Consider the following 19,573-nt stretch of genomic DNA (forward strand, 5'->3'; position numbering starts at 1 on the left):
AGCCCTCTTGACAATTTGCTTGACTTTCTGGGTGCTGGGATGGAACATTCTCAGACATAATGTATAATGAAATACCAAAAAATAACAAGTATTTCATTCCACACAACCCGCATTAAAAATGTTTTCCTTAAGCCATGTGCAGCTCAGCACTGGCACATGAATAACTAGAGCTGTTGCATAAACAGGCACTTTTTCCATCAGTTACCATCAGCTCCACAAAAAGCATGAATTAACAGGTGTATTTGTGTATACCAAAGCAAGGACAGCTACATTGCTCATTTGAACTGTCCCTCAGAATACAAGGCAACTTCCTAACTGCAGCTCAGCAGTTGCTGTCTCTTGTGGCTTTAAAGGAAATCAAATGAGCTATCTAATACACGGTGACCTATTTCTTCCCCCTTAATACTGAACGTACAGTCTTCGTGCAGGCTCATGTCTATCATGCTCTTCCAATCCCTTTCCCTCAGGGCTAAGCAAACCCATTTCTGAAATATTAAAAACCACAACATTCCCAGGGGAACATTAAAATCAGTTCTTCATGTTGATGTCTTTTTTTTTTCCTAACACATTTTACAGCCACACTCTTCATATTTCTCAAACTGAAAAAAAATTAGCATTTAATTTTTATTTTAAAAGAAAAACACCATTTTACAATGTTTCCCTGTGAGGATGTGGAGCCAGCAGTACAGTGGAGTACTTCTCTCTCAGTCTGTGCCATGCTACAGTTCTAATTTTACCAAATATTCCACAGATTGCTGAACCATAAACCTTTAAAACACTGTAACTAAAAATCTTGATCTTCTCTCCTAAGGCAAAGGTATCCTGGATCAAATCCAGCTTTAATTATATACTGCCTTACCAATTCCCCCCACGTTTATGCTGAGGTGGTAAACTGTATTTTTGTCCACAAGCTGTCCATCTGTGATGAAGCATTACATAGATTCCAGCCCTGAAGTGCACTGATAGCTCAAGGCTCTGTTAGACACACACCTTCCGCTCAGGGATTTTCAGTTTAAATGAATAGTTACTATAAAGAGAATTAGATTGTCTTATTGAATGTCATTTCATAGATAGACTATTAAATTCTGTTCAGTGAGGGATTTCGTGCATCAAAGAAAACTTTCAGAAACTCACCGTCCTTATGAGCATGTTTTTTACAAAGAGACAGCACAGGTTTATATTCTGAAATTTGAAAATCAGTCATATTTACCACCATAGCACCTAAAGGCTAAAAAAACTGGAGATCTATTGCAATACCTAATGTAATACACAACAGAAGACAGTTTCTTTCCAGAAATCAATTGCTTCATGGAGCAGACAATTTAGAGCAATAGCAGTTTTCTCTGATTTGTTAATGCAAACCATAACATTTTTTTGTCCTTTTGTCACACTACAGTGATTTATTAAATACATTAAGTTTGATACCACACACTTGCCATGGAAGAGATGGAAAGACAAAGGACTCTGTATCCTGGAATGGGATTATTTCAGGAAGTATGGTGGCCCCCAGAGAAGCCAGAAGCCAACAAGTTACATTTACAGCAGACAGCAACACCTTGCTATCACCATGCTCCTTGCAACAGTGCTCAGAAGAGGGGCTGTAGCTATACCTCTCACTTCTGACAACTCTGTATCATTTGTGCACCACTTCTGTAAATCTGCTCTCATCACAATGTGTCAAAAGACATGAAAATTAGACTACAGGTCCCCTGACTCTCCATCCAATACTCCATCCCACTGGGAATATATAAACATTGCTAAACATCCAGGAAGATCAGCATGAAAACTGAGTTTAAAATTTTAAAGGACAGATTTAAAGCAGTAATATTCTTATGTTCTCTCCCCTTCTTGCATCACTCCCCAGACCCAGTGTACATAAAAACTCATGCACCCTTTCACTTATGTAACCATTTTTCTCCCAGTGATTCCACCCCCAGCTTCCATCTTTTGTCCTTGTCTTATCCCATTGTTTCGGGTCATATTTCTCATACTAAAAATCAAAATAATTAAAAAATAACAGTCTGGAGCTGCTATTTAAGTCACTCTCATAAACATCCAGTAATCAGCTGATAGAGCTTTGTCAGGCTACAGTATGTTCATCATTCATACTATCAACAGCTGTGTTAAAACAAAATCTGTGATGGATAGTATTTGTGTCAGCCAGTCCCCTTACAGAAATAAGTCTTTTAAAAGTAATCTCCCTAGTTAATACATAGACAATAACACAGTGTATCCAACATACAATCATCATTTGAAAGGCTTATTTGCACCAGCTGTTCTCAGTTGGGATTGCTTTCTTGGACAAGTTTCATCACCTCAAAGGCAGATATTGACTAGAAAAAAAAGGATTGCATATATGAGATACTTGGTCACCTCCAGGTCTGTAACCAAACACGTCATATAATACAATACACTACATTAGCATATTCCCACTTCAAATTAGTTTTTAACAATGCTCCAGATACTTCATCTGTTTCACTTTATGGGAACATAAATGCAAGCAAAGCATTGGAACAGGAAAAGGGAGGTGAGCGGGCCAAAGCCTTATGTTGTTCCTGAAACCTGGACATGAGTCAGATACTCACTGCCTGCATTGGTCTATATATTACATTGCTTTAAGAGTCCAAGGGAAGAAAACTGTATCAGTGAAGAAGCTGAGTAAACATAAGAAACATTTGAGATTGTTCCTTTTGGTGCCAATATGATTTCATTCCTTTTAAATTAAATTGGGCATTTATTGGCCAGCAGACAAACAGGAAATGGATGTAACTGATCTTGGCTTCAGATTGGAAACATAATGTCATTTCCACTGCCTGCCTTCCTGATGGGCAGTCTCCCTACATGGAACCAGCAGCTTCCAAATGCTGATACATTTATCCTCTCCTTTCATCCTTCTCTAATTGCAAAGATGTTTTTCTAGAAAGGAAAATACTGAAACAAAACCACCTCAAAGACAGTAGACAAAATACAAATACAGAAATGAACGATGTTTCTAGTTAATAAAGTCAATAGCTGAGAAGAGCAGAGCTTCAGACTTGTTTCTAGCAGTGGACTCGCAATGTCTTTTGCAAAAGACTCTAAAAGTAGTAGCAGTAAATTAATCTTCAAATGTCTGCAAGTAAGTGTGCAAACAGCCAGAACCAGCTGGTTTGCAATCCTGAACATGACAGCAGCATCAAACTCGGCTCAAAGCACACAAGGAAGAGAAACTCATTTTATGGTATTCCATAAATACGGAACTGATTACTGTCAGGTCCTTTCCCCATACTTACTCTCTCTACCACATTGCAGGGTTGGGTTTTTTTTGTTTTTGCTTATTGCAATATACACCAAATACCCTCCTATTTCTGTACAGTCAAGTGAGCCCCTTCCAATTAAAAAATTCACTCAAACATGCAACTTTCCAGTCTTGGTGTTGTTCACCTTGGCTGTCTCTTGTCTACTCATTACCATAGGAATGAAATGTGACCTCTCCAACTAAACCCCCAAGTTAGGACAAGCATAACACTAAAATTGCTGGACAAGTTATGTGGAACAATTATCTGTAGGAGTATGTGGAAGGAGAGTGACACTTTCTACTACCTTTTCTGACACAACAGGGACTACAAGGAGGAAGCCAAGAACAATGTGTGGGGATAAACCTGGCTGACATGGTAAGAGAGGCAGTGATGAGAACCAAACCTGGTCAGTCATATTAACTAATAAGAGCATGTAGGAGTGTGTGAAATTTTATTTCATCCTGGACTTTGGAAATGGTACTGGGGGATAGGACTGGGAGGGTGAAGGAATCAATGGTGCTGTACAAAGCCATGGGGTGGAGGATGAACAGGGGAAGGCAGAGTCAAGGAGAACAAAGGGGCTTAACAGAGAGGGGTGTAAGGCCAGTTGGCTTTAAAACGGGGTAAAATATTCTACTTGTCAGCCTCCATGGGTTTTTTTGTGACTTGTGAAGAGTCGATGGCTATACTGGAGTAGGCCTGTGCTGTTTTGCGAGTCTACTGTTTTGGACGGTGCCTGAAAATAGTTACAGCACTGCTGGACATTGAGGTCACAGGAATTTTAAGACTGACATGTGCTCATCTTCCTGAAAGTCATCTCCACTATGTAGACTCCACAGACTCACATGAGCCTTCCTGCTATGATCTTCTGCGCTGATAAAGGTTTAAAAAGGGTGAGAGTTGTCCTCAAGCCACCAGCTGAAATGGCATCCAATGCAGTCCTGATTTTAAGTCACCAACTCCAGCCAGCACATTATGTATCTCACATGTAGCTTGGATGAGACTATACTGGGACATCCATTAAAAAGTAGAGCTGTATCCTTTTTTTCTCGCTTTGGGCTCTAACTTTAGACAAGAATTCATGCAAACTGACCCTGTAAATGAACTGGAATGCAGACAGACACTTCCACACTGCTCTGGATGAAATGAGATCCATTCAGCAATAACTGAGTACACACCAATTGTAAAAAACACAGCTGGTCCAAGAGGCCAGTATGAGCTGATCTTATGTTTCTGTTCATCCTGAAGTGCTGTACTCATGTGAAAACACTCTGCCACAAGAATAATTTAGTAAGAAAGCTCTACCTCAAATCAAGACACCTCAGAGAATAACACGCTCTCTTGCACAGATGTAAACCCAAAATGGAGAACAAAGTTTCACTACATGAAACAGCAACAGAAAAGAGCAGGTTTCCTTCCCCAGAATCACACAAAGATCCCTTCTCTTTTCTTTAACAATCTAAAGGCCAAGAAATTATTTTCCTCCCTTTCTTTCTCACTGCTCCTTTTATTAAGTCCATTTCCTGTATTGGTTATTTATACAGTTCTGGACTTTGCTTGCAATAATAACTGCTCTCCCCTTGCCAGAGAAAGGACAGTTATTTTACAGACATCTTCAATAACAAAATTCATCAACACAAAAAGCAGAACACATTGAACATTCAAAGAGGAGGTAAATTTCAATTGTGCAGTAAGATTAAGATTGTGCCATTCAATTCAAATTAAGCAGCAAACAAGACACCACCACACAATCAATCAGAAAAGTCTCTGAGATCAGTAAAGATTGGGATACTTTAGTGTCCATGAGGCGCTAAAAAAGAAACTTCAGGTTTTTTAAACTAAAAACATCAGTTTCAGTAGAAATAAAAGATAAAATCAAAGGAACAACAGCACATGTATTTGTTAGTTTCACAAAATGTATGCTCTGTAGAATACTGTGTAAGAATAAAAAGGATTCAGTAATACACAAATTCCCTGCATTATTCGCTATTATTTCATACAATGTGGGGAACAAAGTGCCTTTTGCAGAGTGAGTGTAGTAGTGAATCAAACACAAATCATACCTATGAGAGCAGAACTAGAGTTCCCAACTGGGATCAGAAATTATACTTCCTAAAATAAAGGAAAATGCATTTTAGCCCTAAATGGTTTAGGGACAGGAAAACTGCCTTGAAATTACAAATAGAAACAGATGCACAACTTGTGAAAGACAAACAATGGTAACAGCACTCAGGAGAAGGAAGAGATATTTGTGTCCTCAGTTATGATGCCAGATATGTCATCATCTTCTGCTTCCAGTTCCACCGGTTTAGTATGGCTTTGAGTGGACCTGGTCATGCCAGCAGCTGCAGTGCCTTTAAATGCAATATATTTTAAACACAGCCTTTTCGACTCCAAAAAGTCGATTAACAATTCTGTAACAAACCAACGCAGATCATTCTACATCTGCCATAATTATATACTGATTCTACAGGGACTTGTTACTGGCCATAGCCAAAGTAAAAGCCTGGAAAGGTTTAATCTTTGACTTTATCCATTAGTGCTACTTAGGTCCTTTAAGAAATGACACTGGGGACACAATTCCATAGCAAATTGTTTCAAACAACAGTGCACTTCACTGTAACAGCCCCTTCCTCAGCCTCTCCATGTGCTTAGGTACTCAGGTTTGCTCTTTACCCAAATATAGTCTGTTTTGCTCTTGCTATGAAATTCTTGTTATGAAAATCTGGTCTACACAACTGTTACTGAAAGTTTTCTATTATAGTGTTTAAAAAACAAAGGACAGCCTCTTTTGAAATTTTCCTTGTTTGTTTGACTGTATTGTTTCCAGTTAAGTTAATCTGAACATTGTCTTCAGTAACACCAAGTATATGAGCACTGAGTGTGTCTTAAACTCTGTTCAGACAGGAATTACAGCAGCACATGGATACCGTAACAAGATGGCAAAAATTCCATTGGATAAGAACTGAGAAAGGTGTATGGCACTGCTGATATCCCAACAGTGAGCCCAACATACCAAATAACTAACAACCAATCACAAGTTTATAGGCCTTCTTTCCATCAAAACCAACAGTCAAATCATACTGCAAGGGCTTTGTTATTTTTCCAGTAAATAACTGAAGCTTACAGTAAAATGTACATAAAGTTAAACCTGACAGCCTTGTTGAACTTTATCTGGAGGAAAGTGATGAAGGAGCTGTAGATCCTTTTTGGTTTTTTGGGTTTAGAATCCAAACTAAGAGACCTCTAAAGAAAGTAACATGGACTACAGAACACAGACACACACACACACACATAGCCATGTCCCCTGGGATCTTGCTGTTGTTGTTCTTACTTTATGTTTTATAGGCAATCTTTATAAAAGATTAGTTTCATCATATGCATACTATATTAGAGGCATATTTCTACAGCTTTTAATATACTTTAGAAAATCAAAATGTAAATCTTGCCTTTGAAAACTTACCAATGCTCAATATATTTAAGGCTCACTAAGCAATTTCAGATTTGTCATAGTCTCTAAATTTGAAAAATGCATTAGTAAAGTTTACAGATTTTTAAAAACAGTTCATGAGTCTCTCAATTATTTAATAGCTTCCCTCCTCCATAAGTGTATGCCAGCTTTTCTTTCACCTCTCTTTCATGCATCGTGTTTCTATGTTGTTGTCTTTACAAAAGGAACAAAAGTATCAAAGAACCACAAACAGTACTCAGTTCAAACTTAACAAAATTCTATTAAGTACTCAGGGTAGATTTGGTTGGCATCAAAGATGACAAAGATCTTTGGGTTCCAGGTATTATCCACACAGCTGTCATACAAGTTCACAAAGCTTCCATCTTTTGAAGGAGGCCTTATGTATTTTGAATCACCGCCGATATAGTCACCAGTTAATACACGAGCAAGAAACATGACTTTATCTGGTCTGTGCAGATGAGGCTGCAGGTTCACACCATGAATCTGGAAAGTATCTCCGTGCTTCATGCTCTCTTTGCAGAAATGGCTGGAATATGATGCATCTCTTGCAAAATAGGTCCCTTTCAAATAAAAAGCATAGAAAATATGATGACGTTCTTAGCATGACCAAGAGGGCATAGCTATCAAGATGATGAAAAATGTCAGTCTGTGTTCATCAGCAATTCTTTTGTAGTTGTTAATTGTTATGACAATATGATCAAATATTTTTAGTGTGAACATTTTACCAGGGAGATTGTCTCATGATCAAGACTGCTTTGCTGGGCATCCCTTCCCCATGCTCCCTGGCCCTACCAGGCAGTTGTGACAATTACATTCCTTACTGCATCCTTAATTACACTTGCCATAAAAGCAGGTGTATTAAACAGCTCTTGGGTAAACACGAGGCATGCATCACAAAGTGCACACTACAAGGAGCACAATGTTGAGCTGCTAACACTACCACTGTTGTATGTGACAGCAATACTTACCTTTTCCATACACAGCAGCATGCATCCCATTTATTCTCCAGTCAAAGTTATGAATACATATTGCTTCTACAAATTCATTACTGGTGCCATGAAACAGCATCTGCTCATTAATCGTTGGGACACCTCTTTTCTTCTTCAGTTGAGCTTTCTTCCTACAGAAAACACACAATAAATACATAAATAAGCACATAAAAAATAACTAGTTGTAAAAACATGCTAAATTACTACTGTGAAAACACTGCTCAGGGTACAGACCTAACACATTCCACTTTACAATTGGATTAATCTAGTTTTTAAACAGGTCAGAATTCTTAAGGTACATATTTAGAAATCACACATTGCTGAATGCTGTTGGATTATTTCCTGACATAGTCTAAGATTTGGAAAAAAGGTCTTCCTACATTAATTTTATCAACATTGTTCATGTGTTATTAGTTTCAGTGTGGTCATTTTCTGCAGATACATCTTTAAAAGAAAGGTAATTTTGCACATTTTGTTTCTGCCACCTACTTTAACGTCATGGTGAAAGGGATAACAAAGTTGGTAGATTATAAAGCACTATTACCTAGGCAAACCAGCAAAAACTGATCTAAGGGCTAGTTATGCTGAACATCTGAAATTTCTTCAACCAGCAGCCCTCTGTTGTTGGCTGTTGATCTCTGACAATATATATAAATGTACCCTCAAGTAACTTCTCTTGAAAGGGGGAATGGGACAAATTTATAGAAAAACTGAATAATCAATTGTCAAAAGATGTTCTGTAACAGTCCTTTACTATCTCTGACCAGTTCATTTCATAAAGCCAATTTAGAATTGTCATTAACATAGGAACTACTGTAAAAGGCAAATGTGTTCTGACCACTACAGTAATGCAAATAATCATTCAAACAACGATCAAATGTAATTCCTTATCAATTAAACAAAACACTTTTACAAAACCATAAAAGTTTAAGTAGCAATTGTTCCTCCTAAGCAGTAGAATATACTGGGCGCACTGGCAAGCTGGTTGTGCAGAATGCAGAGATGCCACAACAGGACACTTTGGTAATTTGGAACAGAAATTGAGGAGTCCAACTGTTCTAAAAAGCACCATCTTAGCACCTTCCACAAGCAGTGACAAGATAAACTGGTTCAACAAAATTAAGTTGATCCAGCACTGTGAAAAATCTCATCCAGCCAATTCACTCAATAAAAGGCAAAAACTACAGTAAAACTAAATACCCAGAGACATGTTCTTTGTACCTATGTAAGCACCTAAGCTTTTTCTAAAACTGGTCAGCAATCTCACTGACCAACACCTTTTTTTATTTGTACTCCTCAACAACTCCAAACTAGAAATGCTAGACTAAGTATCATCCTCTTTTCAACCTTCCTCCCTGTGACACCAAAAGAAGTGAATTTGAAATGCTGGAATAGCTATTTCTTTGTAATATACTACCAGGCAATAATTTCTTCACCAGTGAGTGCTTATGGCACTCTCTGTGACCCAAGGTCAGGACCTGGCATTTTATCTTATTGAACCTCACACCACTGGCCTTGACCTATGGATCCAGCCTGTCCATATCTCTCTGCAGAGCCTTCCTGCCCTCAGCAGATCAATACTTCCACCCAGCTTGGTGTCTCCTGCAAACTGACTGAGGGTGCCCTTGATCCCCTCAGGTCATTGATAATTAAGCAGGAGCAGCCCCAACATTGAGCCCTGGGGGACCCCACTAGTGACCAGCTGGATGTAATTCCATTCACCACCTCTCCCTGGGCCTGGCTATCCAAACAGTTTTTTATCCAGCAAGGAGTGCACCTCCCCTAGCCATGAGCAGCCAGATTTTCCAGGAGAATGCTGTGGGAAATTGTGTCAAAGGCTCTACTGAAGTCCAGGTAAAAAATAACTGCAGCCTTTCCCTCATCCACTTAGTGGATCACAGAAGGAGGTGAGGTGGGTCATCAAGCAGGACCTGCCTTCCCTAAACTTATGCTGGCTGGGCCTGACCCCTGGTAGCCCTGCACGTGTGATGGCACTCAGAATGAGCTGCTCCTTGCCCTTCCCTGGCACTGAGCTCAGCCTGAAAGGTCTGTAGTTCTCTGTATCTTCCTTCCAATCCTGTTTGTGCATGGGAATCACATTTGCTCACCGAAGCCAACTGGGACCTCCCCAGTGAGCCAGGACTGCTGGTAAATGGTTGAAAGTGGCTCAGTGAGCACCTCCCCATCTCCCTTGGTACCCGCCAGTGGATTCCACCCATCCCCATAGACCTGTGTGGGTTAGCAGGTTCCATTTTCTCTTGAATTATGAGGGCTGCATTTTGCTCCCTGCTTCTGTCTACCAGCTCAGGGTCTGGAGTGTCCAGATAACAACTGTCTTGCTTTAATGCCTTTATTGCCTCAGTCCTTTCCTCATCCTTTGTCACTATGTTTCCCCCACATCCAGTAAGGGACAGAGATAATCTACAGCCTACCTTTTGTTGATGATTTACTTTAAATGTATTTTCATTTTCTTTTACAGCAGTGGCCAAATTAAGTTCTAGTTGGGCTTTGGTCCTTCTAATTTTCTTCCTGCAAAACATCTCAACATCTTTTACTCCTCCTGAGTTGCCTGCCCCTTCTTCCCAAGGTCATAAACTCTCTTTTTTGTCTGAATTCCAGCCAAACTTCTGTGTTCAGCCAGGATGATCTTATTCCTCTACTACCTGTCTTTCAGCACATGGGGATAGCCTGCTCCAAAGCCTTTAGGATTTCCCTCTTGCAGAGTGTTCAGCCTTCCTGGACTCATTTGCCCTTCAGGACTGCCTCACAAGGGACTCTGTCAAACAGTCTCCTGAACAACCCAAAGTCTGACCTCTGGAAGTCCAAGGAAGCAGTTCTGCTGACCCACTTCCTCACTCCACCAGGAGAGAAAGGAAACTAAACTAAAAGTAGGATAACTCTCTTAACCATCAACATATGTAAGGAATTTCACTTCCTCACACATGTTAATGATAAAGCTTTAAATTAACAACAAATTACATATTTTTTAAAAAATCGTGTAACTTATGCAAGATTTTAGTATACATCTGGTTAGTTATTTCCTCACTCTTTAACTTAGTCGAGATTATTTTATTAGTGCAAAATATCTTAAACCTTCTGATATGTACTCCTTCCTACAAGATACACATAACTTTGTGTCAAGTACAATTGCTTAAGAAAAAAATAAGTGGACACCAAACTGAGCACTTCCTACTTCTTCCAGGCCAGCACAATACAAAGAGGGAAAAGCCAAGAACTTGGAACAACGTTTTGTAGCGCATTAAACTTAAAATAAATTGCATGAATATGTGTTAATTAGACACTTAATTCTGTCCTGTGCTGCACAAAATTGAGAAATTCAACAAGACTGAAACATTAATTTCATTTGTTCAGTAAAAATTAAAATAATACACAAGCCTCTCAAGGAATCATTTTACAAAAAGCTAATTTTTGTTCTTCTTACTTCACTATAAGGATCATGGGCATCTACCACACAGGTACTCTGAACATCTTCAATACATTATTTTTCTACAGCTTTATCTAATACATTTCTACAAGTATTACATTTCTGCACCTGTAGAAGCTACACAAGCTTGAAAATTAAATTTTGAATAAAGAGAAATGACAAATAAGAAAAGCTTTAAAAGTTAAAAAGTAACAAAAATTCCATTTATAATAACAACAGTTAAACATATTTCTGATGCATGACTTAAAACTTCTCCATTAACAATCCTAAAACTGTTGGTTTTAGAAATAATCTCACCTGCAAAAAAACTCCCACAAGTCTAGATTTTGTATTCTCTTAATTCTTTTAATTCGGTGGCTATCCATTGTTTTTCCAAAGAGACTAGAAACTTCATTATATTCATTTGTTTTCTTTTGCAATGGAATAAGCTGGAAAAAAAAAGGTTAGTGCGATTTCAATTCAATGCATTATTTCATTGTCACATGTTTTTGACCAAGTTGCACACCAACTCTTACCTGGTATGGCTCCTCAGTATTTACATTCTCCCAGTGTGAAGGCATAGGGATAGCCTCATTTTCACAGATGAAACTTCAAACAAAAAAGGTAAAAAACTGCATCACTTCAAAGACACAAGGCATTTTTTTCCTGTCAAACTCCTCCAAACAACACAGGATGCAAAAAAAGCTACCCCCAAGAAGTTTATACAGAGCTACTAAACAAGAGTGGTTTAAGCACAGGCACTACATACACAGAAGCTATAAAGCCTTAAAACTGGGACTGAAAGAATTTCCTAAAAGTAAAGAATGTCACCACATGGAAATAAGAGTATTGAATGCAATTATTGAAAAAACAAAGTAAATTGCCACTATTTACCAAATATCTACTGAAAAAGCATTGACACTTCAAAAACACAGGTCTTCCTGACAGTCAGTGTAAACAGATTGCTATTATACGTCTTATGTCAAATAACAAATTTCTTTTTGAATGTATAACAACACTACAATTCAGAACTGAATTTTTTCTTATAAACTATTTGGGGGAAAAAACACACATGTCCCATGTACTCAATTTCATCTGTGGTAGTAACACTGCATAGCTCAGTTTATTGTTTGGCGAGTTCCAGGTTTACATCAGCTCAGCTTTACATCTAATGACTGGTAAAATGGCAAGAAACTGACAATCTAAAGCAATTAGACTCATAAAATAATTGTTACAACACAATTCAACTCCAAGTCATTTTAGAGTAAATGAGTAAAATATAGGCATGACATATAACTCCATCTTTTTTTGCTATTACAATAATACTTCTAAATAATTTATGGAGTCAATGGATTCCATTTTTTGGTGCTGCTTCCCTGCAGCAATTCTGATTCAAGAGGTATTCAGAGCAAGTGATTCCAAAAGCAAATAAACATAAACAATAAAGAGAAAACATTTTTGTTTCATTTTACTTAGAAGAATCAGGGATAAAAAAAATACAGAGTCTCTCTTATTTCCTTACCTGAATGAATTGATTGCAAAGGGAGCTCGTTTTATTGGACGTTGTTTAAGGGTAGTTAGGTTGATTTGTTTCATCACTGAGCATAAAACAAGAATTAGTATGAAATTTTTGGGAATTCATCTGCAGCATATGAAACATTTAAGTGTCATCTTTCAAAAGAATGTTACTACACCCTAAATTACTTGACAGGAATTCCTATTTCAACAAGTAACAAATCAGCATTTTCAAAAAGTGCTTCTAAAAGCATCGGCATTTATAGGAGATGGCAAAACGCCCAAATATTATGCACACAAAACATTTATTTTTAAAATATTCATCTAACATTCAACCTGACTAAATCACAGGCAAAACTTCCAGTGACTTGAATGGGATGACAAACAATACACTATCCTTAGTGTAAGACACCATGACCTAAAGAGTAACATAAAAATTGTTCTTTAAGATTTGCTTTTATTCTTAACATAGTTTTTTATAAAGAGACATTTCAACACAAGTAAGCATAAAACTCCTTGTATTGTTAGATACCACTTTACTGCCAGAATATTGCTGTTTTACTCAGTCCCCACTTTCTGTATTTGAAATATTTGAAATTCGAATACATATATCAGAATATGTATTTATTTCCTTAATTTCCTATATTTAAGCATATAGCTGCTTTGAAATTTAATCAGAAAATAAACCATATATGAATAGAAAAAACTAAAAAGAAATTTACTAGAACACACCTTTGAACAAAGAAGAGATTATAATGATAATTATTTACATCTGTTAGAAACCTGTAATACTCTGTAATTTACAAGAACAGCATAAGTGAGATCTTTAGAATTTCCCAGTAAATCCTTTTGCCTATCTCCTTGTTATTCTGAGAACAGAACTGGCTTCAACTACCTGCTGAATTATTAAATCACTTCGATGCCAGTATTTTGCAGGAAGTCTCCTTTACAGCACTGTTTCTTACACAGACTGAATGGAATTGGTTTTCCAAGCTTACAGGAAGTTGCACACTTAAGAAAAAAGGTTCAACCTTCCCAGTTTGAGAGTTGTATCCTACATGCCACCTACAGCTGAAGCAAGCAGTAGGAACACAATGAAGTGCTATTAAACAAAACATGCTATTCCTAGCTATTTCTGTAAACTACACAAAAAATTCTGTGTACAAAACAGGGCAGCTGTTTCTAAAAACTCCTATGTGTATTCCAGTAAAGAAGACATTCTTAATCATGTTTTTGCACCAGATATGAGGACAATAACCTGCTGAATGAACAAATGTGCTGGTGTATCTGAGACCTTCTGTGATTTAAATTTACTCTTTGGACAGACACATACCTGAAAAGTCCAGTGTGTAGTTAAACTTTGCAGTGGTAAAAGACAGAGATCCATGAGGGTTTGTTCGGAAACTCCTTTCAATATCTTCACTGCTAATAGAGCAGTGACTGTTTGAGTCAGTCTTCAAAATAAAAGAAAAAGAACATTAAGACACACTCAGCCATAGGTAATTCAATGTATGGAATCCATCAGAGTCAATATAACTTCATAGGTATTTACCTGAAACATATGCCATTTACCACACTCAGCCAAATAAAACCAGCCCCACTGGGTATCGGAGGTATCCATGTCCTCAACTGGACTTTCCATCTTTGCAAACACATCTTCTGATGGTCCTTGAAGCATTTCCTGAAACATTCACACACATACACACAAAAAAAGTTTAGATAAATTTATAAAAAAAGCAAAATAAAGTGCATTTGCAATAACTACCAAAAAAAAAGAAAAGTCCTATCATGCTGAGGACAGATCTGTTCTTTCTTTTCCAGATAAAAATTCTCAATTTTCTACTTATCCAGTAGTATCCTTTAACTTCGTTAAACACTGAAAATTCTATTAATTGTCTGTAAAGTGTGACAGTAAAGGCAAGAGCTATAGGCTTTATGTGATCAAAGAGAGGTGCTAAATTTCATATTGAGGGTTATCAGATTAAGGCCACTCAGAAATATACAACAGGCTCTTCATTCACACTTCTCAAGAATGAGGTGTTTGGGTTACATCCAACAGCTTGATGGAAACATCTACTAAGTACTCACCTGAACAAATCAGACTGGAAATCAAAAATTGTAAGACAAAAACTTAAAACTAAGACAAAGAATACAATTATTTAACTGTGCAAGACCACAGTAGATTATTCATTTACACTACATTAAGAAGAATTTTCCCCCTAATGAACCCACTTAAAAATGACACAGTAAAATTCCAGGTACTCTGTACTTGTATTTACAGAGAAGGTTCACACCAAAAGCAAGAGTGGCTCCCACACAAGCAATGACTACCACGGGGTTCTGAAGGGTGGAAAAAAAGAACTGAGGAAAGGATACAGAGGTCTACGAAACCATGACAAAACCAAATAGGGAATAATCACATCTTCTTCTGACATAGAGGAGACACTTATCTAACGTTGCACATGTCACAAAGTAAGTGAAAGAAAAAGTTCATTAATCAGATGGCAACCTATGGGATTTCTTTTCATGGTATGGTGTGGATGCCGCAAATTTATTCAAGTTCAAAAAGCAGCTAGACGAGTTTAAGCTTACCAAGAGCTATGCCAGAATACCTTCAGAAGAACAATCCCTGCCAGAATTCAGCTCATTCTTTGTTTGTCAATAAAATTCTGAAAACTCTGAAAGTGCTCACCTCTATTTGCATGTATTTCCTAATATGTCAACATCCTGCAACAACCTCCCCAAGCAAAAATTCTAAGTAAGTTTCAGGGAATCTTTCAGAGAAAAAATTTGCCCCACTCCCAGAAAAGGTCAGCAATTCATCCACTCTGTTTAAGCAAAACACTTTGGCACTCTTCCCAAATATGTCCTCAAGTTCACTTTTTCTTCCAAAAGTGAAACACCACCCTCCAGCGCAAATCAAACAATCTGCAGTTAGTATCCTGGATGCTTCAGTTGTTTCCTGGTCACTTCAACCCAGAAAAAATAGAGACCTGAAAGAAGACAAATACTGGAGACTAAAAGCAGGCATCCTTGTTCTAGACAGTGCTACTGGGGCAGCAGTTCAGAGCAGGAGGCACTTCCAGCACCACCCTTCACCCCCCATTTTTCCCCAGCTAGTTGTATTTCTGTAGTTGTTTGTAAAAAAAAAAAAATCTGAGAAATCTCTTTGTGATAATAGCTAGAGGTTGTACACTAATTATCAAAAGCTCCAAAGGGTTACAAAAATGTAGACACTTAGAGATCAGGAGAATCACAAGCGGACCTCAAAAATATCACCAAATTGCAGAATCTGAGGCCAAACCTACTTCAGTGAAAATGGAAGCCTAGCCAAAGCTACATGTATGGATTGCTGCCTCAAGCTCAAGCAGTACTACACAAAAGGTTAATCAGCTGCACAGAAAAAGTATTTTGAAAGAGGTAAGAAAACCATTCTCTGCTTCAGAGAGCATCTATCAACTCCTCTTCTATTACCCACAGCAACACAGCCACAGAGCCTATGTTCACTTGGTGTTAAAAGCACAACTGGACAACATCTTTTGATGAAAATCTTTCACCTGCAATTTGATTCTTCCTCTTGGAATTTGACTATGTTCCATCCTACTAAGAGCAGGCAGAGGTAATCTGCACTTCTTTAAAGCTGAAGAAAGCAATTCAAGCTTTTCTTGGTAATGTTTTGTTTCCTCATGTTCCCACTAAAATGGTCCCAACTCAGCTCCCTCCCAGCATTAGTTCAGGGCCTTGACTCTGATCAATCAAATCAATGATGCCCTTTGAACAAGAGGACATGCCTTCACAAGCAGAGAAGGCATGATCATCTGTTCCTGGTAACACACTTAGAGTCCTCCAGGGGCATCTCAGCCTCCAGAATAAGCCATCTACTAAGGAAAGAGTTACTCCCATGGCTTTCAGAAATCTTACATTCAATCCACATAGATTACCCTCTTTGCAAAGCCTAGGGTAAGCAGGTAGACTCCAGGATACTTTAGAAGAATGCAGGAAAAACCTGAAGGCATGAATATGTAAAGCCATACAAGCAAGAGAACAGTTCTCAAAGGTGACATAAATCCAAAACGTTTGAAGTAATTACTGATTAATTCAAAATCAAATGCACACCATTTATAAGCATCAGGAAGCATTTTGAGAAGGGTCTCAACTCCCATCATTAGCACTGTTTCTACTGGCCCAGAAGCTACCAGAACAGCTCAAATTAAACAAATTTCTTAGGGAAAAACATCTTCTTAAACAAGAACAGTACTTGTGTGCTGTGACTGAACAGCTTTACTACTACTGGCAATGCACTTCCTCTTTTTTCCAGAAGTACTTCATGTTGGACTGACATGCCTTACATGTGTAGACTCACAGAATGCTTTGGGTTAGAAGAGAACTTTAAGACCATCTGGTTTCAATCCCCTGCCATGGGCAGGGACACCTTCCACCGGACCAGGTTGCTCCAAATCCCATCCAACCTGGCCTTGAACACTGCCAGGGATGGGGCATCCACAGTTTCTCTGGGCAGCCTGTGCCAGTGCCTCACCACCCGGATGATAACAAACATCCCAATGGACTACTCTGTGATTCCTGCTTCACTTGGCACAACGTGCTTTATTGCCAAAGGCTCTTCTCCCTGCAAACACCGCCTTGGTACAGTATCCTGCTGGGAACACGGGCAGGGCTAAGGGAACCTCTGGCTCTTCCTTAGCGATCACGACACCTGATTAGGAGACTTTCCTGAGGCGAGCGCGCACGGCGAGGAGAAGGACCAGCATTAGCCCCAGTACGGGACACACGGTGGAATGACAATGCCCTTCCCACCTGCGCCCCCACGCACCCTCTCCGTGCTGCCGGGGGCCGCCGTCGCAAGCACACCCGGAACCGCACCCTCCAGAGCCGAATCCATTGGCGCTCAGGGGCACGGCCCGGCGAGCGAGCCGAGCACAGAACCACTACCCCTGCATCGGGCGCGCAGGCCGCTCTCCCACACGCAGCGGCCGACGCCTCCCACCCCCGTGCCCGAGCTGGCAGCAGGGCGCTGCGCGGCGCGGCGCGGCCGGAGGGGCTCAGGGCTCGGGGCTCGGGGCTCGGGGCGCGGCACGGCGCGGGGGGAGGGGCGGCGGCGGCGGCTGTTCCGCCCCGCCCGCACTCACCGCAGGGGCCGCGCGCGCCGGGCGCGCTCCCGCAGGCCGCGCGGGCCGGGCGCGCGGGGCCCGCTCCGCTCCCGGCGCTTCCGTTACCGGCGGCCGCGGAGGGCGGGGCCGGCGCCGCGGTGGCCGCGCCCCATTGGCCCGCCGGGGGTGGGTATGCAAATGAAGGGGGCGGGGTTGGAGCCGCTGTCGTAACGCGCAGAGGGCCCGGAGCCGGGCCCGGGCCCTGGTACCGGCACCGGCCCTGGTAGCGGCAGCGGCCCTGGTAGCGGCACCGCAGTGTCAGCACCCGAACCGGCACAGTCCCAGCACCGGCATCACTTCCAGCACCAGTCCCAGTGCCAAATACAGGCCAAGCACCTGTTCCACTACCACTACCAGGCCTGGTTCCAGTATCAATACACTGCCTGTGCTAGCAGCAGCACCAGTTCCAATCCAAGCACCAGTCCCTGTTCCAGCACCAGTCCCAGTTCCAAAACCAGTTCAAGTACCTGTACCAGTACAAATACCGGGCCCAGTGCCAGCATCAATACCAGTTCAGTGCCAGTGCCAGTACCTTTACCAGGCCCAGTCCCAATTCTGGCGTCAGTCCCAATTCCAAAACCAGTCCAAGTACCTGTACCAGTACTAAATCCAGTACCAGACACAATTCCAGTCCCAGTCCAAGCACCAGTACCACCAGCAATCCCTGTTCCAGTCTCACTACCAGTACTAGTACTGGTATCAATCCCAGTCCCAGTTCTGGTACCAAAAGGTGTTCAGGTACCTGCCCCTGTAGCTGTATAAGTACCAGGCCCAGGTCCAGTCCCAGGATCAGCATCAGTCACAGTTGCAGTTCCAGTGCCGGTGCCAGTAACAGTAACAGTCCCAGTCCTAGTTCCAGTACCAGTACCGGTACCAGGCCCTTGTGGCACCAGAGCCATGACACCAGGCTGGTGCCAGGCACGGCAGCAGATGTGACCATCACACCGTGCACAGCAAAGGTCACAGAGCAAAGAGGGCAGCAATAAGACTGCTGCAGGCGCTCACAGCCCCTGAACAGCTTTATGCCACAATGAGGTCTGGAAGCAGCAGCAGCAGCAGCAGCTCTAGGACCAGTTAGTAAGAGAAGCCACGGTGCTTAGCATAGATCACCCCTTTGGGGCAGACGGTCTAGGAGGGGAGCTGCTGGGTGGAGAAGCTGGCAGTGGCACCAGCTACAACACTCTGCAGTCAGCAGGTGGCCTGGGAACCTCCAAAACACAGGCAGTCTTCATACATGTGTGCAGTCGTTGCAGTACATCCTGCAGTGAAGGGTTTTCAGTGAGCAGCATGCCAAGAACAACACAGGTGGAGTGAAAATAATTAATTTCTCCAGTTCTCAGGGAGTGTCAAACAGGATGTTTATCCAGATTCTGGCTGTGCTGACCTTGCCTCTGAATACAGAGTTAGAAAAGGTTATTTATTTGAGTTAAAGAGTCAAGCAGCCCATGGTGAATCACTGGAGGTATTTCACTGGCATGAATATAATGCTTCTGGAATAAAGGAGCTTTCTGGAAGTAGAGCCATCTTTTTTAAAGTGTGTTATTTGTACTGACATTGTTGGAAAGCACATGAAGTTTGTTGGGACATATCCTGTCTTGCTTTATGGATCTATACACAGGCTTGAAGCAAGGAAGGAGTCTGTTACCACCTTAGCTGCTGAATGTCTGTTGAACATTTTTTTTTTGATTGAGAAGATTCTGACAATGCTTTAAGTCTAATGTGGGCCT

The 19,573-nt window shown here is 40.6% G+C and overlaps 1 protein-coding gene across 2 annotated transcripts; it reads right to left on the reverse strand.

Moving 5' to 3' along the window:
- Positions 1-4,858: 4,858 nt before the first annotated feature.
- On the reverse strand, positions 4,859-17,927 carry LOC131574353 (protein mono-ADP-ribosyltransferase PARP11-like). 2 transcript variants are annotated; one of them, XM_058828791.1, is made up of 8 exons: positions 17,510-17,784; positions 14,231-14,359; positions 14,012-14,132; positions 12,686-12,761; positions 11,700-11,772; positions 11,482-11,612; positions 7,719-7,870; positions 4,859-7,310 (listed from the first exon to the last, which is right to left on the reverse strand). In XM_058828791.1, the coding sequence occupies exons 1-8, from the start codon at positions 17,576-17,578 to the stop codon at positions 6,997-6,999; spliced, it is 1,065 nt and encodes a 354-aa protein (XP_058684774.1). In that variant the 5' UTR covers positions 17,579-17,784; the 3' UTR covers positions 4,859-6,996. The 2 variants fall into 2 exon arrangements, with proteins under 2 accessions (XP_058684774.1, XP_058684775.1); XM_058828792.1 differs by lacking the exon at positions 17,510-17,784 and adding an exon at positions 17,826-17,927 and having other exon boundaries at positions 6,990-7,310.
- Positions 17,928-19,573: the final 1,646 nt, after the last annotated feature.

Source organism: Poecile atricapillus, unplaced genomic scaffold (assembly GCF_030490865.1).
Source record: "Poecile atricapillus isolate bPoeAtr1 unplaced genomic scaffold, bPoeAtr1.hap1 scaffold_261, whole genome shotgun sequence".
Classification (NCBI taxonomy): Eukaryota; Metazoa; Chordata; class Aves; order Passeriformes; family Paridae; genus Poecile; species Poecile atricapillus.

Coding starts and splice junctions, on each gene's coding strand:
- LOC131574353 (XM_058828791.1), bottom strand. CDS start 17,578: ATGGATTCGGCTCTGGAGGGTGCGGTTCCGGGTGTGCTTGCGACGGCG. Junction 12,762..14,011: donor CTACACACTGGACTTTTCAG/GTATGTGTCTGT, acceptor TTTTATGCTCAG/TGATGAAACAAATCAACCTA. Junction 11,773..12,685: donor TTTGCAATCAATTCATTCAG/GTAAGGAAATAA, acceptor TTTTGTTTGAAG/TTTCATCTGTGAAAATGAGG.